Consider the following 17,919-nt stretch of genomic DNA (forward strand, 5'->3'; position numbering starts at 1 on the left):
GACGTGGTATTGTGTGTGTCCTGTGGTGTCTGTGGTGACGTGGTATTGTGTGTGTCCTGTGGTGTCTGTGGTGACGTGGTATTGTGTGTGTCCTGTGGTGTCTGTGGTGACGTGGTATTGTGTGTGTCCTGTGGTGTCTGTGGTGACGTGGTATTGTGTGTGTCCTGTGGTGTCTGTGGTGACGTGGTATTGTGTGTGTCCTGTGGTGTCTGTGGTGACGTGGTATTGTGTGTGTCCTGTGGTGTCTGTGGTGACGTGGTATTGTGTGTGTCCTGTGCTGTGCTGTACTCTGTAGTGTTCTGTCGCTCTCTGTTGTGTCCTGTGGTGTGGTGTTCTGTTGTGTTCTGTGTTGTCTTATGGTGTCCCATGGCAGCTGCTCTTTTCACTCTGCTGGTGGGTCTGGAGTGCTATTGAGTGCTCTGGTTGTCTTAATCTAATTAAACAGCTGTGGGGAGGAGACAGGCACAAATGGGGACAACCTACCTTCTTCTGGTGGGGGAGCAGCTGGAGTGGACCAGTCCTTTAGACCATTGTGAGGACCAGTATATTCGGAGTTCTGAGGAAGAAGCCCCATGCTTTCTACCTCAGGCTTTCTGGGGAGGACTCATAAATAGAGCTAGATGAAGAAGACACATGGGAGTGACAATCTCCTCACTGCTGTGCTTGCCTAAGAACCTGAGGCACATGCTCTCATTTTTTGGGTCCCTGTTCTATATCCTTCAAGGCTTTGTTTCATTTCTAACTTGTTCCTTCTACTTTCTCAAATCTAACTCAGAACTTCAGAGGAGATTCAATTACATCTCTAGAAGCATAAAGATGAAACATTCTATGTTTCTACCAACAGATCCTCCTCCTGTTTTCCTGCCTTTTCACTGTCATTCTATACTCACACTTGGCTGGGGCACAATAAGGCACTTCAACTCTACTCAGAAGTCATTATGAAAAAGTAAAATAAAATTCTCCTTAGAGACATGCTATCTTAAAACCTGTCAAGATGATTCCCATTAGAAATGGTAAAATTCAGTCATATATTTAACATGAGTATGGTTCAATGCAGACAATAACTTTGATGAATATCCAGAGAATTATTCTGGCTGAAATAAAAAGCAATTCCAAAAGGTTGCATACTTTATGATTCTTGATATGGCCAACTATAGAAATGGAGGACAGATTTTAAGGGATAAAGGAGAGGTGAGGTAGGAGAGACATGTATGAAAATAGAAGAACAAGGGATCCACAAGGTGGTGAAAATTTTCCTTACCTTGGGCTGTAATGGCATCAATGTTCTGGTTGTGATATTGCATTATAATTTTGCAACATCTTCCTATTGGGGAAAGGTGTGATCTCTTTCTACTATTTCTTACAACTAAATGTGAATCTACAATTATTTAAAATTTTAATTGGCAAAAATCTTAATGAATTTACCATTCGCTTTAAAATTTTGCTTTGTCTGTTACATTTTTATGACAAGTTGGAATTCAAGGTTTCCATGATCTTGCCCCAAACTGCCTGTCCAGCTTTGTCTCCCAAACAAGCAGAACCTTCACTGTTCACCCTATAAAACTTGAACTTTTCCATTTTACTTCTGTTTGTATGCCAGAACACCTTTCCTGCTTCATCTTGTTCAGATCCTCCTCCATGTCAGACTGGGCCAGTTTCTGCCTACACCACAAAACCATGGAGAAACCGTTTTCCTCCCTCTAAACAACTGCAGATTTTTTTTCTGTATCAACCGTGATATATTTTGTACATTCTGTCTTTTATTTCTATGATTTTATATACATTTCTCATTTTTTCTATTAGATGTAAGCATTAAGAGAGCAGGAGCTTTCATTTTTATGTGACGCAAATAACCTCTGTAAATCACTAGAATTGTGTTTTCACAGAACAAGAACTGAATACCTGTTATTTCTTTTGCATTCCTTAGTTATTTTGTACACAGTAGAGGTCCAATTACTGTTAAATCCATAAATGTAACAGATTTTTGTTTTTGAAACTATATCAAGGAACTTTGCTTTGCAGGTAAGTGATTGAAACTAATTTGCCTTATGTGAAGGCTTATTAAAAAACTATCATTTAGAGTTGTTCCTTTTATAGACAGAAGGAATATATTCCAGAAAACAAAATATATACAAACAAAATGTAACAATGGGTATTACATAGCTTCATGTTTTTCTAGACAGAAGGACTAAATTTAAAAAAAATAAAATTAAATGATGGATGTTACATATTTAATCAAGTATCAATTAAACATCTACAGTGCCACATGGGACCCAGGCAGTAGCATAGAACTAGGAATTAGAATACAAGAGGGCATTAGCCAGACTCTCCCAATGGTAATTTAGTGACTGTTCAAGGGTCTCGATTTCTCCATGCCTCTGTGAAATTATTGGGCTAGAAGAACACTAGGTTTTTTTCTAGTTCTGACAGTCTGTGGTTACTTGAATTTGGGATGACTGAACACTGAACACAAATGCTAAGCTATGTGCTTTTAAGTCCCCTAATCCTTCTCATTGAATTCATACTGGCTGGGGCTCTGACTCAATCACCGGGTAACCAATGTCATTGTGGGCTCCTGGGCGGCGTTTGAAACCAGTCTCTTCTGTTTGTCGTCTGCTTAGTCCTGCTGTCCCTGACTATTAGCTTAAAGATTAATCATGATGACTGGTAACTCAGGGGTGAAAGGCAGTTGAGTTCATTTAATTAGAACTAACCCCACTTTGGGATTAAATGTATTCAAATTTCCAAACTCAGCTCTAAGCCAAGTTTTGTTCACATTCCTCTCCATCCTGTTCTGTCTTTGATAGTAAATTTTAACTTCTATTTGAAGGGAATTATTTTTTTAAGATGGAAAGTATGAGCAAATCACAATTATGGGGTTCTGACTGAAATTACTTTAGCAGCAGGCCCCTGGAAGACTGAGAAAAGGAGTGCAGAGAAGATACAGTCAAGGTCAAAAGAAAGATACTTTCTTTGATGTCTAAGTATACTTTATTATTTTTGTTGATACTGTTATTATTAATTTAAGATATTAGTAAGTTAGTAATGGGTTGGGCAGTTGTTACATCCTAGGAACCCTGCAAAACATTTTACAGACATTATTTCATTTAATAGAATAATGCAATTAGGTTAAGTACCATTATTGATTTCTTCTTATAGATAAAGAAACTTGAATTTAGAGAGGTTGAGTGTCTTGTCCCAAATTCCAAGGCCAGTGAGTGCTGAACAAGGATTTGAAACCATATTGCTGGGCTCCAAGGACCATGTGCTTATGTGGAACATTATAATTCCCCCCAAATATCAATAGCCCCCATTATCTGTTGAATGATTGCTAAATGAGAAAAGTTGAATAATTAGCATAGGTTAATACCACTAGTGAGCAGTGGAACCAGAATTTAAAATTTCTTTGACTCCAAAGGTCAACATCTTTATGTCCTCATTGTGCTTTGATAGGAAAGTGATTTAGCATGTTTCTGTGTGGTTAGAGATTTGTAACTAGTTCAAATTAAGCTACCTCCTCAAATGTCATCAGAATACAAGCAATCTGTTATTAAGGGAAAATATTCAAGTAAGTAAGCTAGGAAATAGAATGAGAAAGGGCAATATTTCAGTAATACAAATAAGGGACAGTCACTAATTTCCTCAAGAGAGCATAAAACTTTTCTTTAAAAGTGCCCAAGAGAGAAGGTATATTTTCCAATTTATAAATATCCTTGTCAGTTTACCATGGAGGATGGTAATTCATAATCAAATCTTGAAATGAAATATTTATTCCTTAAAAATATTAAACTTGCTTTTCTCTGATTCTTGTTAACTCAGTAACTGTGAGTTTTGTTTGTCCTGTAGGGTTCTCTCCAGGCCAACAACACTACTTGACAGAATATTCGATGTGTGTACGAGGTATAGAGCCATTATCAAGGAGTAGTAAGATAAGAGGAAGCTATGGTTAAGTAAATGCAATGCATGGTCCTCAATTAAGCTTTGGATTGAGGTGGGGGATATCATAAAGGACCTTAGTGGGACAATTAGAGAAAATTGTATGTGGTTTGTATATTAGATACGAGTACCTTGTCAATGTTAAATTTCCTGAATTAGATAATTATACTGTGGCTAAGATTTCATTATTTCTAGGAAAAGGTACTGAAGTATTTTGGGTAAAGGGACATGATGCTTAAGAGTTATTCTTAAAAGTTTGTCTCAAGACAAAAAAAAAAAAGAATCTATATAGAGAAAGAGAATGAAAAAGTCAATGAAAAATATTAAAAATTAGTGAATAAAAGATATATGAGAGTTCTATGTGTTGCTTTGGCAGTTCCTCCAAAAGTTTAAATTATTTTAAAATGACAAAAGTTAAAAATTATTTGGCAGGTTAATCAGATTTGCATTTTTATATTTGTTATATTTCTCAAGGTCTGATGAATCTTTAAGTGACTTGAGAAAAATAAAAAAAATCTAAAATCATGAAACTCTGGTGAAATCACTTCAGAATCATGCCTTGTCAGCCTCCCATAAACACTTCCATAAAATTCAGAGATGTCTATTAAAACACAACTAAACTAAACAAAATGAAAGAAAACTGAGTTAAATGTTTGTGAAACTAGTTAGCATTATTACACTGAAGTAATTGTGCAAAAAACATTGCAATACCCTTGGCATAGATATTCTACTAGGCAATAAAGTTGACTTTCTAGGGATTTTAAAATTATCCTAAGGTTTATAGATGTTAATAGATGAAAATGCATAATCCTAAATTATGGATCATTAAATTATGGATCTTAAATTAAGTAAATGGATGTGACTATTTCTCTTAGAATAAAACAACCACCTAGAATCTAAAGAATGATTTAAAGATATGGTCTAGATAAACCTCAAACTCCCCTGGAAATTTTGTGGCCTTGCCTTCAGAGAGAGATGCCATCTCTCCCCTCACCCCTCTCACAGAATGTCAAAGGGATAACTGAGCTATTTCTCCTTCATTTGTGTCTTGATATCTTCCAGACTCCTACAGTCTCATCAGGTTACAAGAGTGAGCTTCCATGCCTTTCTGGTAGTCACTGAATTTTGGTACCCAGGGAATTTAGCTGTCCTCTCCAATTCTCCTTCCTCTATATTTTCTCACTATAAAAAAAGGAATACTCAAATATACCTCCAGAGAGCACTGAAAAACCCCAAGGTGAATCAACAGTGAAATTGTAATTGGGAACTTAATGCTTCATGTGAAAATATAATCTGGCTGTTTGATATACCCTGTAAAAGTCACCAAAGGTAAGAGTTTACTTGATGACTCATGCAGACTTCTAAAAGTACAAGTGAAATTATATACTCAAAATATTACCTGAGCCCAGGGAAAGGTGTCTTTGGGTCCATTACTCCCCACTGAATTATGTGAAGAAATAACTAAAATTTCTTACTTTGAGTTAACTATATTTTTAGTTGGCCACAAGAATTTAAGAAAAATATTTTCTATTTCTCATTGACTATTTCAAAATAAACCCAGAAACATGCATCCTAAAAAATGAAAGGAAGAAAAGAAAAGACACTAGATATTTGAGAATCCATTCTTGACCCCTGATACTGCCTTTTCCTAAACAGTTACCTCTCACTCCTATGAGTTACTTTGGTGTTCCTAGAGATGAAAATACTTATGCCATGTGGATATTGAAGGCCATGAGGTCACCATGAAGTCACATTTGTGACTGCAGAACTGAATTCTTTATGATAAAATTCCTCTTGTACATCCTGTAGTCATGGGTTAATAAGATACCCTTTAACTTTTCAATGTTTTAAGATTTATTGCCAGTATAGCTTTAGAAATCAGAGGAGAAGGAACACAAATAATGTCTACAGGGTCAGAATGAGCCAATATTAAACAGATTTTTTTTTTGTTTAATCCTGTAATGTCTTATTTATACAAGGAAGATTTAATTTTCAAATACTTAAACTTGCTTCTGGCTTTTGTCATGTTCTATGTTCATCCCTCTTTGTTCAACATTTAAAAATGTTCTGGTGGAATACCATTACAATATTAACTTGTCTATCAATTTATTTGTGTATGACTTTAAACATCTTTTCATAATGTAGACACTGTCTGGTTTTTGGAAAATACAACCCCGCTCTGTATTTGGCTTTTTTCCCTTCTCAGTGTCCTAACATCTTTCAGTTCTCCCTAGACTTTAATTCCTCCTATTTTCAAAATGGTCATTATGTCCCAAATTATGTAAAACAGACTGCAAATCTTACAGGCCCATACAAATTATAGAAACTCTTGCAATTAGAAATGAAATTATTTCAGATCTAAGAAGCTAGTAAATTTCATTCATTCACACATTGTTGCACTTGACCATGGCAGCTATTACAATGTTCTAGTAACAGTGTCACTGAGGAATCTGTTCATGTAAAATGACAAGCTTAACCATTTATATAAAATTTGAATCTGGAAAAAAAAGTGTTATCCTTAAGATTACTAGGCTTAAATTTTAAATTGCTGAACTAAGAGTTTTATAATATGTATGAAAGTGAAAGTGAAAGTCGCTGAGTCATGTCCAACTTTTTGTGACCCTATGGACTATATCAGTCTATGAAATTCTCTAGGCCAGAATACTGGAGTGGGTAGCCTATCCCTTCTTCAGAGGATCTTCCCGACCCAGGAATATACAAAAAACATTATATTTGGACTTAAGTCACTTCCCATGTGGGAGCATAAAAAGAGGCTCTTTGAGGGCAAAAATACATAAATATGGTCCAGTTAGTTTTACAGATGATATTTTCCCTGCTGCTTCCCTGTGACCCCTAGATCTCTCATCAGAACACTCAGCACTACCTTGTTGCATAGAACAGCATCTTCCAACACAGGGTTCCTAATGTTCGTTGGTATTAAATGAGTGAAGGGAAAGCAAAGCCTTTGGTTAAATAAATTTGGGGAAAAAACGTATTAAACAAAACTAAACAAGTTGTAGGACTTCTCTCAGATCTTAGACTATACCAATGTGCAATCAGCAACTCCAAGAGGGGAAAATATTATATAGAATTTTTTTGATGGAATATGTCCAGAGGTACTATTTTGTAGGACTTCTTTCCTCTTTATTCACTGCAAATTTTCTCTTCATTAATATTCATATTCAGTCAAATTTCCTTCATGCCATTCCCAAGTTCATCAGTATTGGTCACCACTACCCTTTGGCATCTTACTATAATCTTATGGTCTTTAATCCTCATTTACATTACATGCCCCATCTTTTTTTTTTCCAACAGTATCTTTGTTCTCTACATATTAAAGCGTTTTGGATAATGGACCATCCACTATTAACCTATTTTCTACAACACCTAACATAGTGCCCAGAACTCTATAGGAATTCAGTAAATGCTTGCTGCCTATCTCAAATGTTTGCTATTGATTTCAAAGATTCTTTCAGAAAATAAAATTTGTTTCTTTACTTATTTGAGAATGAGTAGGTTAAACTTTATTTTTAAATACATTTTTATGCTCAATTTAACACTGCTTTTGAGTGACAGGGAGAGTAAATCTTTATAGCCAAAACTCTACTTAAAAAATTCACACTGAACAAGAATCATGCAAGGCTGTTTTTATTAAGCTGTATGTTTAGGTTACATCTAAGTATTTCAGGCATTTCTTCATTTGACAAGCAGACATGACATTCTAGGAAACATTTCAACAAATTCCAAGGACTGAACCACTATGGAGAACAGAGCATACTTAGTCTGAAGTTAACAGGTATGGTAAGTACTTCAAGGGGTCATCAAGAGAAAGATGCTAAATGACAACTTGTCCTCCTCTATAAAGTGATTATCCTAGGCAAGTAGCTATAAAGAGAAGCACATGACTATTACAGAGCTAGAGCAATTGCATCCAAGTCCATCATCTTTATTTCAGGGAGGACTTGGGTGTCATATCAGAGGGCTGATGATTCTTTTAGAGTAACGTACATGTCAAGTTTTCTATGTGTAGTATTAATGCTAATATGATTAGCTTATGTTTAAAGAATCAAGGAAAGAACAATTTTGCATTTAAAACCACCAAGATATATTAGCCACTGAAGGAGATGCTTAGCCATTGAGGAGTCCTCTCTGTACTCTCATAGTTTATGAGTTCTTCTGAGAAATTTTGATTGTGACCGTCTTGACTTCTGTGTATTCATGGAAACCATATTCTCCGCTAGAGAGTGGAGAAAAAAATGCACAGAATTTAGCAGAGCTGTACAAATACACTATGGTCAATGACTTTGTACAAGTTTGTTCCTGCTTATCCGGCTAGGGACAATGGAAAATATTTTCTGTGGTCTGTGTACAGAAGCATTTCAAGAGGTAGCTAGCCTACCATAAGATATCTGGTCTTATATAAATCCCCTTTGGGAAAACTTTTTACATTTTTTTTTCATGCTCTAAATTATCATATACACTTAGTTGACTTTTAAGGAAACTGTTCATTTTTGACATTTTTTTCTACTTGACTATGAAAGTGCTCACCACACATAAACACAAGCCCAAGAGGAATTTTATAATTTCTAGTTTAGGTTCTAATGTATAAGATAGGTATATTACTAGAGGAAATGTAGTTATATTCAAAATATAATCACCTGGGTAATATGGAAAAATTGTAAATTCAAGTTGTTTAGTGTATTCATCATTTCCAATTGGTCTAGAAATGAGGAAGTAGCTAAAAATGACCAGGCTTCTATTTTCATTCTAACTTACCCTAGTAATGGTAGTAGTGGTAGTTGCTCAGTCATGTCCGACTCTTTGCAAACCCACGGACTGTGGCCCACCAGGCTCCTCTGTCCATGGGATTCTCCAGGCAAGAATTCTGGAGTGGGTTGCCATTCCCTTCTCCAGAGGATGTTCCCCACCCAGGGATCAAACCTGGATCTCTTGCATTGCAGGCAGATTCTTTACCATCTGAGCTTAGCTTAAAACAGAATAGAATATTTTCTAGCTGTAGTTGTAGTAATATCTTTTTCTTGGCAAAGGCAAAGTCGCCCCCGAATAAAGCAAAACAAAAAGCTTGACCTTATTGTCACAGGTTTTTATTTGAATGTAGGGTTGATTGTTTTGTTTTGTTTTGAGAGGGGGAGAGGGTTCATTGAGCTAAAATGTGGGACTTTTTTGTGGATTTTTTGATTCATGAACCCCCTGTCATTTGCTATATAACTCTTAAATCCAACCCAAATGATCAGTAATTAAACTTGAGTCAATCAATCAAAACTCTGATATCTTGCTATCAGTTTTATTGAGACCTCCTACCAGTTTTAGAAACTGTGATTTACCCTTCCTTAAAGAGATAACTAAATTAGGTTAACTTATTCTCTATATTGTTTTGATGAAAGGATTAAATTATATGAACATAAGAGTACTCTTAAAATCATAACACTCATGCACATGTAGACTTACAGAGGAAAAAGATCTTGATCCTTTTCTACCCCTCCCCTTTGGTGATGTAGACAGGTATGTAGAAGACATCTTTTTCTCCTCGGTAACCTAATCCTCTTACACTGATTATTTTCTTGGACCATTAAGCTTCTGAAAATACCTTCTAAAAGCTTCAGTGAGCATGTTCTTCAAAGTAATTAAAGGGTTTAGCCCCAGTTGTCTGAAACCCATTAAAGGATAATATTTTAGTAAGTATTTTTATCTCACAAAGTTAGATATATTAACCCATGATTTTTGCCAATAGACTTTCCATTGTATTTTGGGTTACATGGACACTTGAAACTCTCAGGAGAGTACAAAGTGTGATAATTGTCTTACTTAAGCTGAAATAAACCCTGCTTCTTAGTATTCTGATGTATAGACATTCTTATGTCTTGATATAACACAAAATACCTGTTTACATTTCTCTTTATATCGCTAGTCTGTGAGTTATTGGTTCTGTGCTTCTAAAATTGTCAATGTACCAGTCATCTGGCACTTGATTCAAATGCTGATTCTATTTCAGCAGGTCTGGAGAGAGGCCTGAGACTTTGCATTTCCAACACACTTTTAGATGATACCCGCGCTCCTATTCCAGGGTGCGCTCTGGAGTAATAAGATGCAGTCACATATTATGCCTGTTTTTCACCCTGTATCCAGAAGTTAGCTTGGCACTAATTAATTAAGTAGGCACAGAGGAAATGTTTGCTGAACTGGTTTGGCAAATATAATCAAGCAAAAACTATTCATGTTAGCCCACTAGTTTATGATGCTTTATTTCTCCCCATTTCTGAAAGGGACAAGAAGAAAGAAAGACCTTGTGAGGTGTTAAGAGCCAATTAAGTTTGAAATGGCATGCTACTAAACTCTCAAGTGACCTATGTTAATCTAAGTAAAAATGAGTCCAATTATACACAGAGAGGGATTTCTGCCATTTAACTCATTCCAGGGCTAACATCATGATGGGAGTGCCAATTCAGCTTTGGCACCCAGCATCAGTACCTCAGTGGGGTTTGTATACTATTATTTTTAGCTCTTGAAGGACTCTGTTGATCAATGATCAATCAGATGATCAATTCTACCTTTCTGTCTTTGAAGATAAACTGTACCTGAACTCTTGGGAGTCATTTGAGATTATTGCTTCAGCAATGCTCTTTAAACATCTTGCAGTGAATGACTTGTTTATTAAATTTGCCAACTTTGGTTTCAGATAGACATTAACACTATCATCCTCAGCTGGGATTTTTGAAGTAAAAATTACAGTATAACATTTTCCTTTATATTTTTTAATAAGGACGTTATCTATACCCATATTCCACATTTTTAGGGAATAATTTATGGCCGATTCTCCTTCTCTTATTTGATTTCCTTATGTCTTGAACATATAGAGTGACTAAATTGTATCTAACAATCTAACAAAATTTATATGTCTAGTCTGCTTTAATTATTTCACCCCTTCAGATTATTTTATTTTCAACATTCCTAGGGAATTGTATTGGATATCTTGGCCAGCAATCAACTAATCTTCAAAATAATCTAACTTTCGTTATAGTTCTTTGTACAAAGTACTTAGTGCTCCCAAGGGACTCCCCAATAATGGATATTATAAGGAAAAAGAACTTGGGGAGGATGAACTATTTGTTGAGTCCCCACTTTGTGACAGAGTACTAAGGAATGAATAGTAAGTATGTTCTCTAAACTCTCAAACCATCTTAAAAGGAATATTAACATTCCCCTTTTAAGTAGAAGAAAACAGGCTCAGAAATTAGATAACTTGAACTGGGTGGCAAGATTAGCAAGTGGTGGAGTCAGGATTCAAATGCAGGCTGATTAGTTTTCAATTATGCTTTCTCAGCTATGTCGGGCACTTTTGATGAATTGATCTTTTGCTACTCTACATCCCCAACAATATTCTAAAGCTATCCATGGCTTTTCACTGCTCCACTAATAAATGTAAGCTGATTTTCTTGAATTCAAGCCTTCTTAATCTGTATCCTATTTAACTCTGAAATCATACTTCCCCCATAATTCCCTACCAGCCAGGCAAATTCACTAACCCCTCAATATGCCACCTGGAATGTTCTTTCACAAATGTCCTCTTCTCTACTTCCTAACATCTGATACTTGTTTCCTGCCCTAGATCAAGTCCTGTCTTTTCTGTTACATCTTCTCTTATTCTATCAACTGTCTTTATCAACTGAATTTCCACAGGAGGGTTAGAACCACAGAATCTTAAGCATGGAAAAGAGCTCATAGACCTTTTACTTTCTTCCCTGACTCCTATCCCCACCACAAATGCTGATTTTAACATATGGAAATAGTGAGACTTAGAGAGATGCTGAAAATGTTATAGTCTATAGGTGCCCAGATTTTCTATGCTCTAATACTGCACTCTGTATTTTAATTGCTTCTCTACCTCCATGACCTATGGACTCACAGTCTGTTTTTATTTATCTCATAGTATGTGTTTGTTAGTTTTCACTGTGTGTGTGTGTGTATTTTTTACATGGTACTGTTGCCTGGAAAATCCATGGACGGAGGAGCCTGGTGGGCTGCAGTCCATGGGGTCGCTAGGAGTCGGACATGACTGAGTGACTTCCCTTTCACTTTTCACTTCCATGCATTGGAGAAGGAAATGGCAACCCACTCCAGTGTTCTTGCCTGGAGAATCCCAGGGATGGGGGCGCCTAGCGCGCTGCCGTCTATGGGGTCACACAGAGTCGGACACGACCGAAGTGACTTAGCAGCAGCAGCGGCATGTCACTACAATTATGTGGAAGATGGGACATGGTATTGTGTTTGTAGGGCTCCAAGGACCTCATATATAGAGTAACTACTTAATGAAAGTATATTGAGAAAGGATGGGTCATTTTAACATGGCCCCCTTTCACTGGCTCCCCAAAGACAGTTGTTTCATTGTGATATTGTTTTATTTAAATGACAAGTACCTAGTGATTTAATACTCTCAGACAGAGGCTAATTTTTACTTGCCATTTACAAAATGAGCAGTTTCACTATGTTTGATTTCATAAGGTTTGAATATGATGTGACTTTTCTTTATGATTTTTTAAATTTATTGATAAATGTAAGAAAATTTTAAGAAATAAAATGATTAAAACTGCTTGAGCAAAACTGGTCAAACATTACCACTACTTGATATGCATAAATATGTATGTATATATTTTAAAAAGTCAATATGTCAATTGAAAAAAGTCAATATGTCAATTGAAAAAGTCAAAAGTCAATTTGAAAAGAAACTGAAGGCTCATAAATTCATTTATATAATATATATATCCTCAATGTAGTCATGATTGTAAAACATGTTTTCCTTGAATAAATTTTCCTTTCAGTTTAAATTCTAGAACCGAAAACAACTCATTCAGGTTATTTAAATTTTTAGAGTCACATGTCTAAAAATATTAACAATGAGAATCATTCCTCCTACACTGAAAAGTATTTTGAGATAAAGACACCTAATTTATTCATTTAAGAGATATATTCAAATAGCTAAAGCATTCTTATATTTGCACACTTTTTACAATCACCAGTTGGTGGTTTCCACCTCCTTTCTGGAAATGTTTCCCAAATTACATTCATGTGTCCAGCAAACAAAAAGTAGGCGATATTTCAAGAACCAACGTAAGTGCTTAGTATGATCCCTTACAAAAAGTTTAGTAAATAATATTTCCCTCTGCCATCACATTTTTGCACTTTTGAGAGTAAATCCAGCATTTAAAAACCATTTGACAGTATAAATCTCCAGGAAAGCACAGAAGCAGGTTTTAATTTGAATAGTAACTTCCCTGGTGGCTCAGATGGGAAAGAATCCACCCACAGTGTAGGAGACGTGGGGTTCAGTCCCTGTTTTGGGAAGAACCACTGCAGACGGAAATAGCAACCCACTGTAGCATTCTTGCCTGAAGAATTCCATGGACAGAGGAACCAGGCGGGCTATAGTCTATGGGGTCACAAAGAGTGGGACACGATTGAGTGACTAACTCTTTCACCTTCAAGGATTATTATAATTCCTTCAGAGTGATAACCATTTTTATCAAGATAAATATTTATCTTAATGAAAGTTATTCTTACAGTTCTCGACCATTTCCAGACATCTTGAATCCACCAAAGGGGCACTGGGCAGATACCACACTATAGCAGTTCACCCTGAAAAGGAAAGAAGTATGTTATAGGTCACACTTGACCTATTTAGAACTCCTAAATTTGGAATTTTTGAAATTCAGAGTTCTTTAACAACTCTATTAATTTTAATGTTACATGGCCACTTTTTAAAAGAAGTAGCACTATAAATTAGAATGCAGGAGTGTAAGTATGTTTATATATACTGACTAGAAATAAAAGCAATGATCTTACGCTATGTGTGGACAGCCATGTTGGCAGTACATCATGTCCCTGAGAAGTTATAGCTTGAATTTTAAAAGATAGAATACCCAACACATGGTAAGTGGATGGATACCATTTGTGAGAGACTAGAGTTTGTTGGATGAGCATTCTTTACTGCCTGTATTCAATACGCTTTGTAGTTCTCTTGTGGGTTGTGTCCTTAGGCTAGAATCAATTTTTTGTAATTGTAATATATCTCATATTACTTAGTTCACTTTTTTCATTAACTAATTGAAAAAATTGCTTAAACAGAGGCTGTGGCAGGAGTTGAATTTCATTATATAATTTTTTTTATCCTTTGCCATATTTTTAAAAAGTTTCAAAATATCTATATGAACAAATATAATTATAAAAACATGAATAATTAGAATTTTTTAAAATTAAAAACTACATCCAGATTCAGTCACAATCACTGATACAACTGGTGGATTTGAAGGATACCCACCTCCACCCATATCAGTGTAGATATTTTTAAAGCTCCCCAGACCATTCTAATGTACAGCCAGTGTTGAGAATCACTGCCTTAGAGTCTGAAATAGTCTGAACCTCAGCGGTCATTTATTGTGTGATCTTGATCAATTACATGAGCCCACTAACCTACTGTTTTTTTGTCGATAAATTTACCATACCAATGAACAGTGGCAGTAAGGTGAAATGAGATAATAAATGTGAGGACTACAGTAGGGGGCTTAGCACAGAATACATGGTAATAAATGAAATCGTGACTGTCCCATTGCTTCCAAAAAAAAGATTCTAGAGATATCGAGAGGGACAAGGATTTTTGGCTGCCTCTCAAGGGTAAATACTTTTCAACATCTCAAGGATAAATACTTTTCATGGATTTGGGTGTGACATTATCAGCACGAAAAATAATCTTGGGCTGTTACTGGGACTGAGTGGACAAAGTCCAATTTGATGGAACAAAAATAACTAACAAAGCAGTCCAGAGACTAGGGGCTAGGCAAGGGATTCAGTGTGACAGTCAGAGAGAGTTCAGAGTAGCCTGTTAATGTGGTTAGCATTGAAAAGGTGACATTACATAGGTTTGACTTACCACACGGTCCCAGACTGCAAAGCAGAGGAGACTGTGATGGCTTTATCAATATCATTGGTAAAAATTCCTGCTGATAACCCATAGAAAGTATTGTTTGCTCTCTTGATTACATCATCTAAAGACTTAAATTTCATGATTTGCTGCACAGGTCCAAATATCTATACAAAAAGAAATGAATGAAATAAGTCAAAGTAATAGGTTACAACTAAATATTTGTATATAATGCTTATAAATATGTCTAAAAATATATGAATAAAATATATTTATTATATTTAGTATTTCATGTAAATATACTTATGTTTTACATTGACTATAAGGCACTTAGCACATAGTAAACAATCACTAAATGTTATTTTGTTATCAATAAAAATAATAAAAGTACAACTAATATCCTTCAAACCACAGACCATTATAAGCTACAGCAAATATTCCTAAAAAATATTAGCAATTAGTGTTCACCAGTACCTACAAAGAGTTATATACCATCACCAAGTGAGGATCGTTCTAGAGATGCAAGGCTGATTCAGCATTCAAAAATCAATCAGTATATATCATATTAATAGAATGAGGAAAAAATACCACATAATCATCTCAGTTGATGCAGGAAAATCATTTGATAAAATCCAACCTCCTTTTCCCCTCAACAAATTAAAAATAAAAAGGCTTTTCTGAACCTGATCAAAGGCATTTATGAAAATCTTACAGGTAATATCATATTCAATGGTAAAGACTGAAGACTTTCCTCCTAAGATAGAGAGCAAAAAGACACCCATGTTTACTGATTTTATTTAACACAGTGCTGGAATTATAGCAAGTGAAAAAGGCAAGAAAAAGAAATAAAAAGGCATACAGATTAGAAATGAATAAAATTGTCCCTATTTGTAGATGACATAATCGTGTACATATAAATTACCAAGGAATCTCCAAAAACCTTCTAAAATATCTGAGTTCAGTGATGTTATAGGATACAATAAAATATACAAAAATCAAGTACACTTCTATTAATACATACTAGCAATGAACATGTGCATATTGAAATCAGAAATAACCATTTACTCAAAAAATACTTAGGTATAAGTCCAATAAAACATTTATGGGACTTGTATACTGAAAACTACAAAGTGCTAGTGAAATAAATAAAAGAAGATATACATAAATGGAGATCTACTATGTTCAATAACTGGAAGATTTAACACAATAAAGATGTTAATTCTGTAACAAACAGACTGATATGTTTAACACAACTCCTCTCAAAATTCCAGCAAGATTTTAAAATGCATATGAACAGCTTATTCTAAAATTTATATGGAAGAGCAAAAGAATTAGCTTAGCTAAAACAATTTTGAAACAGAAGAATAAAGTGAGAGAATGCCATCTTTCCAATTTCAAGACTTATACAGCTACTAAAATCAAGAGAATATATTTAATATTTTGTAATAGTCTATCACTGAAAAGAATCACTGAACCACTTTTCTGTGTACCTGAAACTAACACATTATAAATCAGCTATACTTAAGTAAAAATAATTACATTTTAAAAAGGAGTGCAGGTGGAGAAATAGACACATAGATGAATTGAAGGGTAGAGAACCCAGAAATTGATACACACAAATACACACAACTGAAATGCTGACAGTTGCAAAAGTAATGAAGTGGAAGAAAAACTGCCTTTTCAACAAATGATGCTGGAGCGATTGAACATATAGACAAAAAGAGACAACCTTTACTGAAATCTCACACCTTGTATAAAAATTAACCTAAAATGGATCACAGACTTATGTGTAAAACATAGACTATAAAGCTTTTAGAAACAATAAAAAAATTACACAGAAAAAGTTTTTTGGATCTATGAGTAAATAAAGAGTAGCTCATAAGAGCTGACACCAAAAGTACTATTCATAAAAAGAAAAATGAATAAATTGGATTTCCTTAAAATTAAAAACTTTGGTCTGAGAAAGACCCTGGTAAGAAGATGAAAAGACAAGCTATAGCCTGGGAGAAAATATTTGCAAACCACACAGCTAAAAAACAGTAAGTGTCTAGAATGTATAAGGAACTCTCAAAACTCAACAGTAAAAAGCAAACACTCCAATTAGCACATGGACAAAAGAAATCAGACATTTTATCAAGGAAGATATCAGATGGCAAATAATCCCAGGTAAAGATGTTCAAAATTACTAGCCACTGCTGCTGCTGCTGCTAAGTCGCTTCAGTCGTGTCTGACTCTGTGCGACCCCATAGGTGGCAGCCCACCAGACTCATCTGTCCCTGGGATTCTCCAGGCAAGAATACTGGAGTGGGTTGCCGTTTCCTTCTCCAGGGCATGCATGCATGCTAAGTCGCTTCAGTCGTGTCTGACTCTGTGAGACCCTATGGACAGCAGCCCTTCAGGCTCTTCTGTCCACAGGATTCTCTAGACACTGGAGTGGGTTGCCATTTCCTTCTCCCTACCAGTCACTAAGGAAATGTAAATTTAAACCTCAATGAGCTATCACACCTATCAGAATGGCTAAAATAAAAAATAGTCACAACACCAAACATTAGCAAGGATGCAGAGAAATTGGAATCATTCATATACTGCTAATGGGAATATGAAATTGTTCAGCCACTCTGGAAGATTAGCAGTTTCTTAAAAAGTTTCATCTAGCATATGACCCAGGAATTATATTTCTGGGTATTTACCCCAGGGAAGTGAAAACTTACATTTACACAAAAGCCTGTATACTGATATTTATAACAGCATTATTTAAAGTAGTCTCAAACTGGAAACAGCCCAAAGTTCTTCAATGAGTGAATGGTTAAACAATTATGGTGCAGTCATACTATGAAATACTCACCTATAAATAGGAACAAATTATCCTTACATGCAACAACCTAGATAAATCTATAGAGAATTATGATGGGTGAAAAAAGTCAATCCAAAAAGGTTGCATGATGTATGACTTCACTTATGTCACATTCTTGAAATGACAAAATGATAGAAATAAAGAAGACATTAGTGGTGAAGAGAAAGCCGAGGATTGAGGATGGGGTGGCCTAGGA

At 35.4% G+C, this 17,919-nt stretch overlaps 2 protein-coding genes across 2 annotated transcripts in view; both read right to left on the reverse strand.

The window, feature by feature from the left end:
* LOC122686324 (60S ribosomal protein L7-like) overlaps positions 1-17,919 on the reverse strand; it is a 675,506-nt gene that overhangs the window by 157,768 nt on the left and 499,819 nt on the right. The window lies entirely within an intron of this gene.
* ALDH1A1 (aldehyde dehydrogenase 1 family member A1) overlaps positions 7,569-17,919 on the reverse strand; it is a 51,398-nt gene continuing 41,047 nt past the window's right edge. The window contains exons 11-13 of the mRNA XM_043891503.1: positions 14,879-15,036; positions 13,513-13,587; positions 7,569-8,173 (exon numbers count right to left, since the gene is read on the reverse strand). Coding sequence (XP_043747438.1) covers positions 8,101-8,173; positions 13,513-13,587; positions 14,879-15,036 — 306 coding nt within the window. The 3' untranslated portion in view covers positions 7,569-8,100. The remainder of the gene's footprint in view (positions 8,174-13,512; positions 13,588-14,878; positions 15,037-17,919) is intronic.

This window comes from Cervus elaphus, chromosome 29 (genome assembly GCF_910594005.1).
Source record: "Cervus elaphus chromosome 29, mCerEla1.1, whole genome shotgun sequence".
NCBI classification, from domain to species: Eukaryota; Metazoa; Chordata; class Mammalia; order Artiodactyla; family Cervidae; genus Cervus; species Cervus elaphus.